This window comes from Zootoca vivipara, chromosome 9 (assembly GCF_963506605.1).
Source record: "Zootoca vivipara chromosome 9, rZooViv1.1, whole genome shotgun sequence".
NCBI classification, from domain to species: domain Eukaryota; kingdom Metazoa; phylum Chordata; class Lepidosauria; order Squamata; family Lacertidae; genus Zootoca; species Zootoca vivipara.
Window position 1 is genome coordinate 18,725,899 of NC_083284.1, and position 19,173 is coordinate 18,745,071.

At 43.8% G+C, this 19,173-nt stretch overlaps 1 protein-coding gene across 2 annotated transcripts in view; it reads left to right on the forward strand.

The window, feature by feature from the left end:
• The window catches only part of BMPR1B (bone morphogenetic protein receptor type 1B), a 212,971-nt gene that overhangs the window by 179,298 nt on the left and 14,500 nt on the right, over positions 1-19,173 (forward strand). For both annotated transcript variants that reach the window (XM_035112925.2, XM_060278454.1), the window contains 3 exons: positions 9,171-9,273; positions 10,770-10,872; positions 17,534-17,630. In XM_035112925.2, coding sequence (XP_034968816.1) covers positions 9,171-9,273; positions 10,770-10,872; positions 17,534-17,630 — 303 coding nt within the window. The remainder of the gene's footprint in view (positions 1-9,170; positions 9,274-10,769; positions 10,873-17,533; positions 17,631-19,173) is intronic.

The following is a 19,173-nucleotide window of genomic DNA, read 5'->3' on the forward strand; positions in this document are numbered from 1 at the left end:
ATTAACCTTACATTTCTACCGGTTCCTTTTGGTGTTGCGCAGATTGGTGTTGCATGGTTCACTGTTGTTGTTTTCCTGTAAATAACAGTTGTGGGGCTCTTCAGAATTGGACCCATGAGGACAAGAGTTAACCTTTTCCTCCCGTACAATAGCCTTAATGACCCCCCACCATGTCACTACTTGGCATGGGACAGAACATGCCATTGGGGGCAGTGGCAACTTCTTCCTTGCACTAAATGACAACTTGGGGACAGTTTTTGTTTAGGCCCTGACATGGTCCCATTCATTATAATTATGTCTTCACTATTCTAAGCTTTTATTTGTGAGTTTAAAAAATCAGCTGCTCATTTCCAAACTATACAGTCCAGAATTCACTACGGCGAGACTCCTACGTTCAGATAAATTTAGGTCGCCATTGTGCTTTAAACTGTGGATCACTTATTTCTGACCTCATCTTTCCAATGCCTTTAAAAAAGCATTCACCGATTTTTCCTATATCTCCTAGCACTTGCTAGCCCTCATGTAAGATAAGGTGGTAACCTTACCTATTCCTTTTGTGCTACTTCGTACTGAGTCTGGGGAATAAATACTCTGAAGAGTGCAAACATTAAAAGTTATCCAACTGCAAATATTTACTTGGTTACATAATACGCCTGGCTCTTTTCCAAGTGCCGCAAAGTGGCTGGCTAGTAATTTGGTCCCCCAAATGGCTGCTTTGCACCTTGAATATCAGAAGAAAGGTGATTTGTTTCTTGTGTGCGTGTGTATTTTGGGCTCAGTATGAATGACCTGGGCTCTGGTAGCTTTCCAAGGCTGCGGTATTGGGTTTCCTTGTTACCTTACATCACCACAAAGGATATGTAAATACTGTCAGGGTATCTGAAGGAGGTGGCGGCTACGTGCACAGGTGTTTGGAAGACTGATTGATTAACAAGGACCTTTCTCCAGGAGAGGTGAAACCTTTTGAAAGGGTTCCCTAAACCTAGGCTTGTAAAGGTTATGTTAGCCCCTCAGCCTTTTGAAACTTTAACCGTCTCTGTGAATATGTCTCGCACCTGGGGAGCTCCAAATAGACATTTATTTGCCAGGCTTTTATGAACATCTTTCTATAAGAAACCTTTGATGTTGTCAGAACACACAATGTCAACAACCCCACCCCCCCCCCCCCGCCCCTACCTTTAAAGAACTGAAATATATATAGTTTTAGTCATGGCATTGCTTATTTTGGAGAGCTGGCCACACTCTTTGTCCTCCCCCCACATACACCACACATCTTAATAGTTATTTAGGTATGTGCAGTGCTGTCTCTGTGTAAAAATGGCACTCATATATTGATGAATTATAAATTGCCTCTCCCGTCGCTCCCTTCTTCCTTGCCCCCCTTCCCAATTGAATTTGTGGCAAACTTTTAAAAGCTGACAATTAAAAATACATAGTAAGTGGTGTTTTATAGGTGAGGTTTATTACTTTGAGTTATAAAGAATTAAAAATTGGGAGCGATGGCAAGGGCACCAATCGCAAAACGGCCGCAGTGGGATGCGTGGTACAGCACAACATTTCTGTCACGGGGGTGTGGCATAGCACTTGCCCTGAGATCTTGTGATGAAGGACAATATATAAATCAAATAAATAAATAAATAAATAAATAAATAAAAGCACAAAGAGAGAGAGAGAGAGAGAGAGAGAGAGAGAGAGCGCAGAGTTGTTGCTGCTTGCCCCCTGCCCCAACTCATGTTGGCCTTGATTATGGCAACCATACAATATTTCTGCACATGCACACACAATAGCAGCATGGAGTATTCCCTAGTACCACAATGTGGTCAGCCACACTCCCTCTTGCATCCATGCACTCAGCATACACATAAATAGGTATCTCCTAGTCTCTTCCTAGAGAGACTACACATTGATCTCTCCCTCTATCTAAGGGCACCTCTCCCGCACATTGACCTCACAGACACCCCCCCCTTTCTCTCACATGCACACAGAAAACATCAAATTCTCTCCCTGCCTTCCTCCGTCACTCACCCCCAACAATTACACACACACCCCAAATCCATGGAAACTCTGCCCTGGGCCAAAGGAAGCACCTGCTATCAGCTCAACCTTGCTGGCAGGCAACAGCAACTTGAATGTACAGGGATGCCCCCCCCTTTTATTAAAAAAAAAGCAAGATCCAGCATTGGGCAATGGGAATGTCTGTCACTTACTGGCAGGCAGTGATAGCCTGAGCTTGTGGGGATATCCCTGCCTCTCCTCTCCATCCACTCTTCTCTCCTTCAAGTTGGCTCCAGCATGGGAGGAAGGAGGTGTCTGCTAGAGGCATTCAACAGCAGCCTGAGCATACAGGGATAACCCTGTGGCTCCTTCCTTGTGTCCCACTCCAAGTTTTTGTTTTTTGTTTCTGTTTTGTAAGCCCCAGCATAGCCTGAACACTTTGGAGTTTTCCACCAGGATAAAAAACCAAACCGGGTACGCCTAAAAGTTCCGCAACAGGTGTGAATTTGTCAGCTGGCTCTACCTACATTAGTTCACTGGCACCTACATTAACCACCAGGGATAAAAGGACAGGCTATGTTAAGCAGAGGAACTGAGTCAGATAGGGTTTTTTGTTTTTGCATACAGAGCAACTAACCTTTGACTCAGTGTGCTTTCTTAAATGCCCATAGGCTTCAATATATAATGTGGTTGCCCACACAGCTGAAGAAAGATGTTGGCCGCTTAGCACATTCTTACTTGGTTTCATGGGTTCAGCAGCTGGATTACTCTGACATTACCCCCACCCAAAATGTGAATCGTATAGGTTTGTAAGAGATGTTGTATATATCCAACTGATATCACTGGCAGCTGACATTCAGCAGTCTACATTCCTTGATGGATTTGCAATCTCAATTAGGTGTGGGCAAGCCCACCATGAAAGTGGGTTGAATAATGGATGTGAATGTTATGTTTATAAACAACAACAGCAACAATATAACCTACGAGCGGGAGTGGTTTAGGTTGCAGTTCTGATCCTGCTTACCTGGGAGTAAGACCCCAGTGAGTTCAATAGAACTTACTTCTGAGTAGATGTGGTTAGGATTCCCTTGTTAGATCTTATACACATCCAGCTTATACACATTGAATTTACTGATACATCAATATGTAAGAGGTATAGTCAGGTCAAAAGTGCCTGGTCTGACGAAAGGTTCTTCATCTAAGGAACAAGGAAAACTGAACCATAAGACCTAATTTAAGAATGGTGGAAAGTAAGAGTGGGGAACTTGTGGCCATCCAGATGTTGTTGGACTCTCAACTCTCTTGAACTCAAGCCAAGATGAAAGCTGTAGTCTAACGACATCTGAAGGACCACATTTCTCACCCCTGGTTTAAAGAATGTGTAATTCCAGATCCAAACTATCAACTTCATATCCTGAATGCACAGCTGTGTAGAAGAAATATTCATACTCTCTCCATCCTGATATCTATCTGTAAGTATTTTGCAAATTAAGGTAGTGTAAAATATTGTAGAGTAGAGGATTTCTGAATTACAGCATTGGTTCATAAGTACTTGAAACTGAGAGCTGGTTCAAACATTCGAGGGCAAATTTGTAAAATATATACTGTCACCTTACATCAAATATTAAGATGGTGCACAATGGTATATCGAAGCACAATAAAACTCAAAACACCATAAAACAATACAAAATAACCATTAAAATGGCTGGCCAAAGATCCTAATTCATTTACATGAATGTGTGAATAGTGAGAACATGAGAAGACCCATGTCTGACCAGGTCAAACATCCATCTAGTCCTTCCTTGTCAACCAGATTCCTATTAGAAAGTGCAATCAGGACCTTAGCGTAACATCACTTGTCGGTTTGAACCCCTCATTGGGCAAAAGATTCCTGAATTGCAGGGGGCTAGACTAGATGATCCTCATGAACCCTTCCAGCTCTATGATTCAAGATTCCCAGTAACTGATATTCAGAGGCATGCTGCCTCTGAAATTTGAAGTTGGACATAGCCATCATGGCTAGTATAAGTATGTTAGGGGAAATTCCTCCTGAGATTCTGTTTGAATATCTGGGCTGGGAAAAGGCGTCCTTTGACCAAATTTAGTAATTAAGGTGCTGTGACTTGTACAAAAAGTGGGCCTTTCTCCAGTAAAGACATCTGCTTAAACAGCTGCAAAGTGGCTGGCCCACTTCCTTTTCTTTTGACATTTAGTAAAGGTCTGCATTAAGATCAGCTCCTTGGACTGGGCAATCTTTAATTAAAAGCATCTTTGTCAGCAACGACTCTCAGCATTTCCGTTACAAACCACATTTTTTTCAGGTGTTTTCCTTGGCTGTAAAAATTCACTCTCGGCTGAGAAACATGACACACCAAACCTCTGCTTTCTTAATTATCTCAGCCCAAAGCTGCACTGTAATAGAACATGATGCAAAATATGGGTTGAGGTTTAAGTAACATGTTTATATTTTGTCTCTTCCCCACTTGCTCTCTTGAAGCTAAAAAAAAGTGTGGGCATTTTTTTATTTGACGATCAGGCAGTTTAGATATAACAGTCCTATAAACCATGATTTGAGAATGACCTCATATCCCTCACCCCCTCCTGTCTCATCCTGGTTGCATATCCTAGCTCACTCGCTGGATCATCACCTTGTCGTGGTGAGTGGGCTTGTTGTACGTTCCTATGATCCTTGTGAGCGAAGCTCCCAGAAGTCTTGTACTCCCAATAGGGTCACCCAACGTGGTAAGGTCAAGGGGGAGAAGCTAGACAAAGAATGATCCAAGAAGTCCTCAACAGCAGAACGTGCAGAAGATAACAAGCAGTATGTTACAGTGGCTGTGAAGGCAGATGAAGGCTGCAGCAGATAAGAATCTACCAGTTGTCATGGCACTCATACCATCGGAATAGAGCTTTTCTGTGAAGACTGTGCGTTGGAAAAGATGAGGTGGAGAGGAGATATGATAGCCATTGTCAGATATCTCAAGGGCTGTCAGGAAGATGGAGCAAGTTTGTTCTCTCCTGCTCCGGAGGGTAGGACCCAAGTCAGTGGCTTTAAGTTACAAGAAATGAGATTCCGACTAAACATTATGCAAAACCTTTGGTCAGTAAGAGCTGTTTGACAGTGGATCAGACTCCCACGAGAGGTGGTGGGCTCACCTTCACTAGAGGTTTTTAAGCAGAGGTTGGATGGCCACCTGCCATGGGTGCTTTAGTTGAGATTCCTGTATTGCAGGGGGTTGGACTAGATGACTCACAGGATCCCTTCCTACTCTACAGTTCTATGATTCAAAGTTCCTGCCTGACTTTATCTGCATTAATATCACTGCCGTTCAGAGATGTTTATCATTGGTGGATTTCTGCCCAGCATTTGTTCCCCTCTCTGCGCTGCTTCAGAGGCTGACAGTCTGGTGCCCTTCAAGTGTTCTGCAGCATAGATCTCATCACCCCTAAATATTGACCATGATGGGTGAAGCTGACGAAATTGTAGTCTAGGGCATCTGTGTGAAACCTGATTACCTACTCCTGTTTCTTCTTCCGATACAATGGTGCCTCGGTTTGCAAACTTTTATCTGTTCTGGAGGTCCGTTCTTAAACCGAGGCACACTTTCCCTAATGAGGCCTCCCGCCGCCTATGCCCTTCTACCGTTCGGATTCTGTTCTTAGACCGAGGTAAAGTTCACAAACCTGGACACTACTTCTGGTTTTGCAGAGTTCGTAAACCGAATCATTCGTAAACAGTGCTGTTCTTAAACCAAGGCACCACTGTATTGTGAAAGTCCTTATCTCTCTCCTCTTGGAGAAGCTCATTGTCAAAACTTCATTGGCAACCATTAGTTGATTGTGTCATTCATTGTTTTTTAAAAGAAGTTAATTGCTATCCATTGTTTTTTGCTGTATCCCTCAATTATCCTTGCTCGTTGATATGGATGAATGGTACCATGCAATTAAACAAAATGTAACATAATATAATATCCCAACCTAATGGATGCCTTTCCGTCTCTTCTTGGCAGTGCTTCCTATCATTCTTTTCCTGAGCTTGAGCAATGAAGTCATAATGGTTGGTACCCAGAAGGACAATTGTCTTACTCGAATTACCCAAATACATTGCATTAGAGCACAGTAGGAGTAATTAGGAACTGCCTACTTCTTTGCGCTACATAAATCGCTAATGTTTCAGAAAAGGTCAGTTGTACCAAAACACACACACCCATACATTTAAAAACACCTCCCCCCAAAAAGAAAAGGATCCTGGGAATGATGGTATACATCTCACGGAGCTACAGTTCCCAACACTCTTAACAGAACTGTGGAACACCCTCCCATCAGATGTCAAAGAAATTAACAACTCTCTGATGTTTAGAAGAAATCGGAAGGCAGCCCTGTTTAGGGAAGTTTTTAATGATTGATGTTTTAATGTATTTTACTCTTTTGTTGGAAGCTAAATAAAAAAATTCCTTCAGTAGCACCTTAAAGACCAACTAAGTTTTTATTTTGGTATCTGAAGAAGTGTGCATGCACACGATAGCTCATACCAAAATAAAAACTTAGTTGGTCTTTAAGGTGCTACTGAAGGAATTTTTTTATTTTGCTTCGACTCAGACCAACACGGCTACCTGGTATCTGAAGAAGTGTGCATGCACACAAAAGCTCATACCAAAATAAAAACTTAGTTGGTCTTTAAGGTGCTACTGAAGGAATTTTTTTTATTTTGCTTCGACTCAGACCAACACGGCTACCTACCTGTTGTTGGAAGCTGTTCAGAGTGGCTGGGGAAACCCAGCCAGATGGGCAGGGTATAAATAATATATTATTTATTTATTTATTTACAACAAACTACAGTCCTCTTTGGTGGGTACAAATGTGCTTTAAATGTATGGTGTGTGTGTGTAGCTTAAGTTTTCAGGATTCAAATATTTAAGGTATCAGTCTTGGGAATCTGGTTATACAGAGATTTTGCCCATCCTTGGACGTAGCTGATTGAGGTTTCCCCAGCTGCTCTCCCACTTCCCCGACTCCCCCCTCTCTCCCATTTTTGGCTTCACATTTCTGGGTTTTAAAATTTGATTTTTAATTTCAAGTGACGAAACATACCCAAAACAGAACTTAGTAGTTGTACAGAAAAGAAATAAAAACAGCAGCTGGAGCTGTAAAGGACTTTTGATTAGTCTGAGTTTGTATTATCCCACTGGTTTAGATTCTTAGGTATATTCACTCCCTGGTATTTAAAGTTGGTTTTACAGAGTTTCAGGCCAGTTGTCTTGTGCCAATGCTATTGTAGGTTTGATGGGGTGTGTGTATCGGAATGGATCTTAAGATTTGATGAAGTTAACAGTGAACCCAGATATCTTGCCATATATAGCAAGTTGGTCCATAACAGCAGGTAATGAGGTTTCAGGATCAGAAACAAATAGTGCAACGTCATCTGTGAACATACCAATAAGATGCTTCTCCCCCCGCACCCCATAATTCAAAAATTTAACATCATCATCTGCTTTCAATGCGCCAGCTGCTCTCCTAGTCGCCGTTCCTGCAAGAGGAGATGTGGAAGCTTAAGATTAAGAAACTACCAATATTGTAGTAAACACAAGGAATGCTTTATTTTTATGGCTCAAGAACAGCAACTGAAGTATGGTATTACCTTGAAGAAGGAGGATAATCTTTTCAGGAGGAAACTCAGAAAACAGGCATCCCTAAAATGTAGCTAGGGGTGACATTATTTTTAAAAAACCAAGCACTAACCTTTATATTTCCACCCTTCAGTAATGTATCATCATCAACACACCCATTAAAACTGCAATCCTATGCACCGGGTGGTTGTTCAGTTCCGGTGGTTGTCCTTTCCAGGTGGTTGTTCAATTTGACTTAATAGAATTTCCTTCGGAATAAATGGCACAGGATTTGGATACAACTGTCCTTGTGGGTGCATTGTTATTATTACTAGTACTGCTGCTAATATTACTACTACAATTTATTGCCTGCCCTTTACTCCAAGGTACCAGGAAGGGTTACAGCAATTAAAACACAGAAAAGGTTTGTTGACATATTACAGAGACCACAGGTAAAAGCTGTATCTACATATGTAAAGAGTCTACACTTGTTGATCTGTACAGCTATGTCCACAGGGGCACAGAGTATACTCTTGAATGCAGTGTGTGAAAGCCCTTAATATTAGCCATTCTGGACCTACATTTTATTTTATTGATTTATATGCCACTGTGTCCCAGTAATTAATATGTATGCTTGAAATGCCTAGCATAATCAGACCTCCACAAATCTTGCTGCTCACAACATGAAGAACACAAGGGATTGCTTCTCCTCTCCTCTAAATTGCAGAGATAGATAGAGAGAAAGAAAGATGTGTGGCTGCATTTTGGAGCAGGTCGAGGTGCATTTATTTCCTTAATATTTATTCTCAAAATATGTTCCCTGTAAAATATTTAAGGCAACTTAAAATAGAAATAAAAAACAATAGAACATGAGAACTGCAACAATACCAAAAGGACATCATAATGAGACAAAAGCAATAGCAGCAGAAATATATGTTTAAAAGATGTTACTCCGCAAAATGTTTCTGGGGGGGAAATCACACACATTTTCTTCCCATCTAAAAATAACCAGCAATGGGGCCAGGCAGATGTCCCAAAGGAAGCGGTAATGCTCTAGAAAACTTCTGCCTGCTCCAAAGGTCATCGCAATAAGAAAATGCCTTTGCCCAGGTCCTCTGGCACATGTAGGGACCTGCCATGCCATTCCTTCTCTCATTCTGCAGCCTCTCCACAAAGGAGTTGATCAAAGTGGCCTTTGATAGCACTTCATCAAATGATCACATGTTGTACTGGGCTTTGGAGCAGACAGAAATAGCAGAAGTATTGCTTGCTGCTTCTGCCTCGTCCAAAATCCCCGACTGTGACACCCACACATCCATATACCCTCAAGGTCCTCTTGAGTATTCCAGAGGTCTCAGGAAATGTTAGTGGTGACCACAAATAATGGCTTTCTTTATAGCATGTACCTTGCAGCACACCATTTAAATCTTAAGAAAGCTTGGGCTGATTTCATTTCAATGATGTTCATAGCAGGGTAACCTTTGAATTGCAACCAAGATACAGGAAGCTAATAATAATAATAAATTTCTGATCAAGTACATTTTGTTTCTTTTCTTTCCCCACATTCAGTACTGATGGCTTCTGTTTTGCCATGGTAGAAGATGAAGACGCTGGAGGGCAGACTTTCACCACAGGCTGTATCGGGTTAGAGGGTTCTGACTTCCAGTGCCGGGTAAGAATATATTCTGAACTAGATTTGGTCTTTTGATAGTTTTAGCTGGGAGTCAGCTTAGGTCAGGGGTAACCAATGTGCCCTTCAGATGTTGTTGGACTGCAGCTTCCATCAGCCTCAGCTAGTGCTCATTGATGATGGGAGTTGCAGTGAAGCACCTGCAGGGCACCGTGCTGGTACCCTAACCTTACAGATAGTTAGGAATGGAGATATATAGTCTGTTGCCTTCCTTCTCCAGGGGATAAGAATGTAGGTCAGGCTGTGAATATCGTTGTAAGTCTTCCCAGTGGTCCATAACACAGGCAAGCGGAAGTCACCAGAGCAAGTCAACAGATCAGAAAGCCCAGCAGTAATCCTCATTTTGCAAGATGATACCATCTTTCTTGGAAGTAGAGTCCTATCACAAGCAATGGTGATGCAGTGTTTGAGATGCTTTGAGATGCAGTGTTTAAGAATGGGCTCATAATGTTTTTGTGCTACTTATTTAAATGCCCACCTCAAGAGCTCAGGTGCAATATTTAGTGCACAACCGTATGCATGTTTACTCAGAAGTAAGCCCACTGTATTAAGAGAGGCTTACTCCCTAGTAAGATGTTCATTCAGGACTGCTGCCTTAATGCTTTAAATGAAGGTGAAGTATGAAATGTAATCGGGGTGAGCCTGACTCATTTAGCCTTTGCATCCACCCTCCTTACACTGCATGCTGGTTTGTATACAGGAGTTTCCTGCTCCCAGCCCCCTTTCTCCATGACATAGAATGCTGCCATTGTACCAGGTCAGACAATTTTCAGGTCATCAAGACATTTGTCCCTACCTCTGTGTTCCCATATTGCCACCCTGTGACAACTTCCTGCATACTGATTGCTCTAAGAAAAATGAAGGGGGGTATTCTAGATGCTAATACTGTAGTTTGCAGGACTGGATACAGACCTATGTTGTCCCCCGTCATGTAAAGCCCCCTTCGGCATTAGGCTCAGAAGCACTCTACATGTTCAGAAAACCCACACAGTCGTGTACCATTTCAGGTGAAAAACAGTATATTTGAATTCTTGTTCACTTGAAAAACAACAGCAACACCTTCTGTGAACATAGAAAGCTAGCAGAGAGAGGAGGAGGAGGCTACAGCTATTGTCCCTTACATACTCGTTTTCCTTGTGCAGGGCTTTTTCTGTAGGCATTCAATAATGTATTTCCCCCACTTATATTCTGAAGTTGTCTGAGCCTAGAAGTACTGTACCATTGCTTTCTCTAAATATTGAGAACCCAGATGTAAGCTTTGCCCTCCATTGAAAAATGAAATGGCAAAAACTACACCTATTTATTAAACTGTATCTAGGTCTAGATTGTTATATAGTTTAAAAGGAATTGTCATCTAGGTTTTTTAAAAGCACATCAAGGGGTTAGCACATGAATGGTTTTTCACATCTGACAGCTTCCAGCTTTTCTAATGCCTTTTGGATGTGGACAAAGTTGCTCATCACTATTATCTGTTACAGGACACACCACTGTCCCAACCGAGAAGATTAATTGAATGCTGCACAGATCAGGATTACTGTAACAAAGATCTTCACCCTACGCTGCCACCACTGATAAAAGGAGGTAACGGAAGAGGCAAATCTTGTAATTTCCAATCTGCATATTTCTTTTCTTTCTAGAAAACAAAAACTGCAGATGACATTTTCGGTGCCAGTGGCAACATTTGCAGTGTAAGCATTCTGGGTGCACTGCTTGCTCATCCAGCTAAAACATTTCTACGATGGGTTTCCGATGGAAAAAAGATTTGTTGATGCTTCAGAGTCAAGAAAAAAAATATCATTCCATTATACATCCTAAAAAGACAATATTTGTTTTTATCCAGTTATTTTATCGGTTAATGGGCTTGGATTTGAGTTTCTCAAAGCAGAATCCATTTTCTAATTCTGATTGAAGCTTTTTTTTTAACCTTGAAGTAGACATTTCCCCATGAAAACACTGTCAACTGTGTGAAAATTTTATCTCTTAAAAAATCCTATTTGGGGCCTTTTCCCCATTAACTTGATAGATAGATAGATAGCAATGTGTGGTGTTTCTCTCTCTCTCACACTCTCTCTGTCTTGCATAAAACTAGAAGCCAGGGCCCATGTAATGAAGATGAATGGTGGAAGATTCAGGGCTTAAGAATGTACTTCTTCATGCAGCAACACATTAATTGAATCATAGAATTTTCATCTTAAAGATGTGGTGATGGCCACCAACTTCAGTGGGTTCAAAATGGGATTGGATGACTCCATGGAAGATAAGGATATCAATGGCAATTTGTCATGACCTTTGTATGCTACCTCTAGGATCAGAGGAAGTATGGCTCTGAATTCCAGTTGCTGCAAAACAACAGCAGGAGAGTGCTACAGACCTCATACCCTGCATCTGAACTTTCCACATGCATCTGGACTAGATAGGCCTTTGGTTTGATCCAGCATGGCTCTTAAGTTCTTGTTGCTTAAGTTGCTGCATTAGAACTGTTTTGAGAGTCATGCCTCCCTGCCCCCAGCAATGCTGCTTCTTCCTCCCTTCTGGCTCACCTGTATTCATCATCTACCCAATCAGGAATCATTCAGCAAACGGGTTGATGTCACGATGCTTCATAGCCAATCAGATTTGGCTGCACAGTGACATATGTGAGGGCTAAGTAAGGCTGCAGTTTTAACCCCTCTTATCTGGGAGTAATCCCCATTGAATTCAGTGGGACTTACTTCTGAGCAGACAGCGTTGGAAAATGATGTTTCTGGTTCGAGTGCTATAACAGGTACAGTGGTACCTCTACTTACGAATAACTCTACTTATGAATGGAGCTCCGTCCGCCATCTTGGATGCGGTTTAGATAGGATTTTTTCTACTTACGAATTTTTAGATAGGGTTGCTTCTACTTACGAATTTTTTCTCCCAATGCATTCTTATGGGATTCAACTTACAATTTTTTTCAACTTACAAATGTGTGTTTGGAACACATTAAATTCGTAAGTAGAGGTACCACTGTACACCGATCGGATTAGTGGAGACAGGAATACTTAACTGTAGGTCCCTGCAGTTAGGACCTTCCACCAAAGACGTTGGTGATGGTATAGAATCACCTAAAGATGTGGGTAGGTCTGAGGTTTCTTAAGTCCCCATCAAATTCAGTAGCTAAACAATTAAATGACATCTATCAAGATTGAAGCATGACCTCTGGCACCAATAGGAATGCTTAGGAGATGGAAGTGTCATATGGAGGCAAAGCGCATAAAACCATAGAGGCATTGATAAAGTTCTATTGCAATAAGGGAAGGCAACTGGTTGAAGCTGCCCTAAAGATATTTGGTAGCAAAATGTTTATCCAAACACTCCAAGGTGTTGAAATTTAGGGCTCTGATTAGAACTCCATTAAAGTTTTGGAAGCTGTGCAGAATATTTTTCCCAGAAGGTATATTCTCTACCATCAAGAGCAGGCATAAGCAACCTTGGCTCTCCAGATGTTTTGGAACTACAACTCCCATGATCTCTAGCTAACAGGGCCAGTGGTCAGTGATCATGGGAGTTGTAGTTCCAAAACATCTGGAGAGCCAGGCTTGCCTATACCTGATCAAGAGTATCAGCATCTCTTTTTTTGTAGAGAACCCAGGTGGCCAACAGTTAAGGCAATAGCAGCCTGTGCTCAGTTAAAGTATATTTAAGAAATTGCTACTACGCCTATTGAGCATTTTCCTGCCCTGTAATATATGGAATTGGGTGATAAACAACTCTGGAAAGCAGCTTGTCAAGCTGTTTTAGGCTATTAATATTTCCCAGAACTGAGCTCTACTTTGACCTTGAAGAAGTGTCATCCAAGGGATTGGCTCCTCCGGATAGAATCCAGAAGGGACCTGCAACTAACTAGAAACACCAAATTTCCCCCTTGGTTGGAGCAGAAATGGTTAGGATTGTAACTTAAATTAATACATGCCCAATTTCTCAAGGAATGTTGACAAATTGCCATAAAGAGGATACTTTCAGCACTGCTACTGATGTTAACAAAAGCCAGTAGTGGTTTTGGCTCATTTCTGCATAAATTCAAGACAGGCGACTGTCCAAGAGAACATACAAAGAAAATCTCATTGTCACCCTCTTCCTTATTTTGGAAACTACCTTACCAAAAGCTATTTTCTAACACAAGTGTCTTTCTGTGGGCATGTGAAAAACAGAATAGATGTTGCTTCTGATTCAGGAGTCGTATGACTAGGGTCATATCTCAGGGGATGCTAAGGTCTAAGGAGGTCTTCCAGCTGTAGGTCAGAGGTGGTTGAACTACAAATTAACCCAGGCACAGAGGTGATGTCAGCAAAAGCGGGGACATTGTTCACCAAGAGTGCTTTTCTATGCCTTGAATGTGCTAGAAAGGGAAAGGATAGTTTTCAAAAAATAAAATAAAAAATGAAAGGAACAAAGGAGTTCTGTGGACTTGGACATTTCAGAATGAGGAGTTAAAGCTAACCCGTCCTGAGAGCAAGGAAAGTCTTAGCATGCAGGAAGGAATATAAACACACAACAACAATTCAGCTACGCTCACTGCTCACTATTCTGAATAGCTTCCATGCCCAGCAAATAAAATAAAAACATCCTGATGGGTACAAGAAGACCCTGTGCTGGGCAGGCAGTCTGCTTATTAAGAAAGCAGGAAAAATAATCAGATCCCAATATAACATTGCCATTTTAAACAATAAAAAATATATTACTGGAAACCCCAATGAAAAGGCAGACTGCAGGGAGATGAGAGGAGAGATCCGTCTTTACTGATTTAACGCCCTTATAAGCAGAAGTGTTGGTGCCACCATGTCTGGCTCGCAGTCTCTATAGCTGGTGATTGAATGAGCTGGGCAGTGATGACTGAGGAAAGGATGGGGTTTGATATGTGTACTGCATCCCACAGTCTTGGCCCCAGGTTGCTGCTGCTGCTGCTGCTGCTGCGGTCAGCCCTGTGTGCATTGTGAACCTGCGGGAAGATGTAGCAAAGGGCTCGCAGTACACCAGGAAGTCGAATAGGAATTGCAAGAGGGAAGCTCCTATTCCTATTGCTGGGGCTTGCCCCACCAACATCTCGCAAGTAAAAAAAAAAAGGAAGGATTCACTCCCAAGTCCTTCTCAAGCCCTCTCCAGTTTTCTACAGCTGCTTAGCGTGATTAGAAGTATGACTGGCCAAGCTGAGTATATGTGTACATACAATGCATACAGTCTACAGCAGGGCTAACCAACGCCGTGCCCTCTAGATCAGGCATCCCCAAACTTCGGCCCTCCAGATGTTTTGGACTACAATTCCCATCTTCCCCAACCACTGGTCCTCTTAGCTAGGGATCATGGGAGTTGTAGGCCAAAACATCTGGAGGGCTACAGTTTGGGGATGCCTGATCTAGATGGTGTGGACTGTCAAAAGTGTTCTAATAGTGCTGTAAGTGTATGGTGCAGACGAGGCCTTATTGACCTCGGATCTGAAAATCAGGTTTGTGTTGCCAGGCACAAACCACCCCTATTCTCAGCTGTGCGGTACCCTTCTCTCATCTTCAAGCTTTCCTTATCCCTTTGCAGACAGACTGGAGCATGTTTACAACTATTACAAGCCGTGTGCATTGGAGATAAATGGCGTGCAAAAGTATAGGCCTGATTAGCAATGAAAACGGAGTGTTTGCTTCCCTGCCTGGCTTGCCCCCGGTAGCAGCCTCTTCCTTCATAGCGACAAGTGATCTCCCTGGCGGATTCTCAGTTTCCCGTCCCCCTTACTCGTAGCGATGGCTCAGGTACAAATCTGCTGGCCTAGCGAGAATACAGCACGCTAGTGTTTTCCCGCTTGCCAGTGTCTCCTTACAAAAGGGATTACAAAAAGTGACGGCAGTGTCTTGAATGTTTACGCCACTAATGCGCTAGTAGCAGGTAATGTTAGGTTAAAACACCGAGCCCGGTGCTAACAGGAGATACATTGTTTGCCAGCCTCTTGCATTAGGAGCAAGCGAGAAGGAAAACACCGCTGTTCAGCGGCCAAAATAGAAGAAGAAACCAGAGCTTGGAAATAAAATAAAATTGCATAGTGGAAAGCTGAGAGTCCCCATGGAACTTCCCTTTTGCATCACTCTGGTAAACCTGAAATGCAATAGCCCCTGTTCCAGGAGAGATCAATCGGGATAGAGTTCTCACAGCTTATGCCCTGCTCATCCTTATCTTGGAAGATAGATCCTGCTTCTGATCCCAAGTAACCAGACACAACGTCGGATATGTTAGTGTGTTATGGATATAGAAATTCACACCCCTAGCAGAAAAGGTTGCTTTCCTAGAATATCTTGGTGCCTTGATCCACATAAGTGGATGCTGGCAAATTTCGGGAATTGGGGTGTGTGTGTCCCCCTGTCCATCTGTGTTTGGCATACACAGTCCGCTGTGGCAGGGGAGCCATCCTCCAGACAGTGGCTTTGCTACTGTTTACTGGAGCAGCATAGAGCTTTGTGGGCACACTAGCAGTGCTAATCTGCGGCTCCTGCTGGTGTCCCTGCATAGCCTTGACCTTGCCACTGCTCTGACCTGCACCTTCGCCATCTCACACACTGTGCTGGCCTCTCCTGGCAGTTAGCAAGCTTTCAAGCCACTCCAGGCCAGGCTGGACCCTTTCCGAGTTTCTGCCATTGAATGATTGCTGTTTATTTTCATTTATCTTTAAATATACCGTATTTTTCCGTATGCAAGACTAGTTTTTTTTAAAAGGAACAAAATTAGGTTTAAAATTGGGGCTCGTCTTATACACAGGTAGTGCTGGGGGGTGTTTTATTAATTTGGGGTCCCCCAAAATAAGGGGGTGTCTTATACATGGGGGCGTCTTATACATGGAAAAATACCGTGTTTCTCCTAAAATAAGACACGTCTTATATTTATTTTTCCTCCAAAAAAAACACACCACGGCTTATTTTCGGGGGATGTCTTATTTTTTTGAGCGGGAGCTGGCAACAGCATGCTGCGCCGAGCCCCGACCTGTTGAGAGCCGGCAGCAGCGCACCGCGCGGGACCCGTTGAGAGCCGGGGAGCAGAAAATAAAAATGGCAAGGCTGCCCTTGTAACAAAGCACAATAATACCGTAATACTGTGGAGCTGCGGAGCTCAGCGGGGTTCCGGCCCTCCCATTTGCGTGCTGCTGGGGAGCAGAAGAAATGCCGTGATCCAAGGATCCAAACGCGTCGGCGGAGCAGGAAGCAGCCGCAGAGGCGGCTGTGAGAGAAGCGGCAGCGGAGGAACCGGCAAGAGGCAGCTGCACGGGAGCCGCTTCGGGGAGCGCAGCGCAGCGCGAAGAGCCTGGTGAGAGGCAGCTGCGGATGCAGATGAAGCCCGGGATCTGCGTGGGCGACTGGGGGCAAGCGCCCTGAGCGCTGCGGCAGTGGCAAAGAGGCGCCCGATCAGCTGAGAAGCGGGCTGATCGGGCGCCTCTTCGCTACCGCCGCAGCGCTCAGGGCGCTCGCCCCCAGTCGCCCACGCAGATCCCGGGCTTCACCTGCAGCCGCAGCTGCCTCTCACCAGGCTCTTCGCGCTGCGCTGCACTCCCCGAAGCGGCTCCCACCCCCGCAAAACACAGTGAGGCGGCCGTGGGGGAAGTGCCGAGAGCGCCCAGGAGCGCGGCTGCAGCGACGGTAATCCCAGGGGCTGCGGAGGTGGCTGTGGGCGCGCGCCAAGCCCCAAAGCACGGTGGCGGCGCTGGAGACAGCCACTGCGAGTGGCATGAAAAGAAGAAGATCGCCAGCAAGCGCGCTGTTGCCTCTTGCTGGCTCTTCCGAAGGCGCTTAAATGCCTTCCTTTCCTTGCCAGACCTGCTCCCCCCCGGCTTATTTTCGGGGGATGTCTTATATTTATTCTACTAATGAAAAGCCTGACATGGCTTATTTTTGAGGACCGTCTTATTTTAGGAGAAACACTGTATATCCTTAGCTTTGTTTTTATCATGCTTGCAAGCCACCTCAAAACACATGGGAGAGAGAGAGAGGGTGTAAGTGGCTTAAGGGAGATAAATGAGGTTTCAGTGGTACCTCGGTTTAAGTACACAATTGGTTCCAGAAGTCTGTATTTAACCTGAAGCGTACTTAACCTAAAGTGAACTTTCCCATTGAAAGTAATGGAAAGTGGATTAATCCGTTCCATACAGGTCCGCGGAGTACTTAAACTGAAAGTACTCAAACCGACGCATACTTAAACCGAGGTATGACTGTATTACCTACCTGCTAAAAGTGCTTTTGTTTTGTTTCAGGTTTGGAAGCGGGAAATGTCCATCACAAGGCCTTACTGATTTCGGTGACCATCTGTAGTGTCCTCCTAGTGCTTATCATCATATTCTGTTACCTCAGGTACGGTCCAGAAAAGCTTATGGGTTGTTGTTTTTTGGCAGCTGTTTCTTTCTGCCATTCATATTTCGAGCTTCGCTTCTGATCTACACAGATGTAGTGGTTGGTTTGGAGATTTCCTTTTTAAAATCCTATGTATCCTAGTAATGTTGAGATTACAAAAATGTTACTGGGAGGACTGGTGGTGCGAATGAGCTTTGTTATCATAGGCCGCATTCATATGGCAGTTTATTCATTTCCCAAGAAATTTCCCTAACTGTTAATTTCCACATTATATTTGAGCTTCCACATGACGTAAAAGCCGCTTTCGGAACTATACTGGAAGTTTAGCACTAGTTTCCGTATTACTTGCAAATTGATCCCCCCCCCCAGAAGCAAATAGCATGGAAATGAGCACTAAACTTCCACTGTATTTCACTATAGTTCCTGGAGAGGCTTTTATGTCTTGCTAAAGCTCAAATATAATGAAGAATTTAACAGTTAGGGAAAAGTCATGGAAGTGCATAGTGTCTTCAGCACAGACTGAGTTCTCAGTGAGAGGTAATGCAGAAAAGAAAAGTGAATGAAAATGAACTTGGAGTGGTATTTCAAGTAAAGCAAGGATAGCCAACTTAGCCAGTGCCAAGTTGGTTGGTTGGTTGGTGGGTTGGTTTGTGCACTGGTGTCCAAACTTTTTTCCAAGAGGGCCAGGTTTGATGAAGTGAAGGGCCGTGAGGGCCGACCAAACAGCCAACCAAACTTGTTGAGCTTTTTTTAGGGTTGAAGTTGTTGAGGGGTTTTTTTTTTTAGGATTTTACCCCAGGAAATAAAACTGCTACAGGGGTCAGATTAAACCAACTGGTGGGCCGGATTAGGCCCCCGAAACGGACTTTGGACATGCCTGGTGCATTTATGTCCCCTCTTTCCTCCAAGGTGCCGAAGTAGGTGTACCTTGGATGTAGGTTGATGTAGGTTAGGCTGAGAGATGGTGACAGGGGCCGACCTTGATTTTTCTCCTTTTATTGGTCAATTCACAACCTCATCCTGCAGCACCCCCTAGGCTTGGTGCTCAGTGCGGCAGAACACCGGTCGCCCTGCCCTAAATCTGCCTCTGATAGTGACTGGCCCAAGGTTACCCAGTGATGGAGTGGGGATTTGAACCTTTGTTTCCCAGGTCCTAGTTCAACACTCATCCACTACACCACATGGGCTAGAGGCTGTAGGCCAGGGGTGGACTGGACACAACCAGCTAGGCTTTCCTATTTGGCCTTCCAGAGCATTCTCAAGAAGCAGTGCCCACTCACCATACACCTGATATATCAGACTAGTGCCATTCAGCCCGTTTAATAAACGGGTGCTAGAACATTCGGCCTTTTTCGGTGGCAGCGGCGCGTGGGGGGCTTTTATTCCTTGTCTAATTGATTGTTCCTCCTCCCTCCCTTTGATCCTTAATTTATCCCTAATTCCCCCCCCCCCCCGTTCCCAAACCCCAAGCCAAAGTCCCCCCTTTTACCTTTACAGCCCGGGCTCGGCTGGGGGGTGCAGAGGGTATTTCTTCCTTTACCCC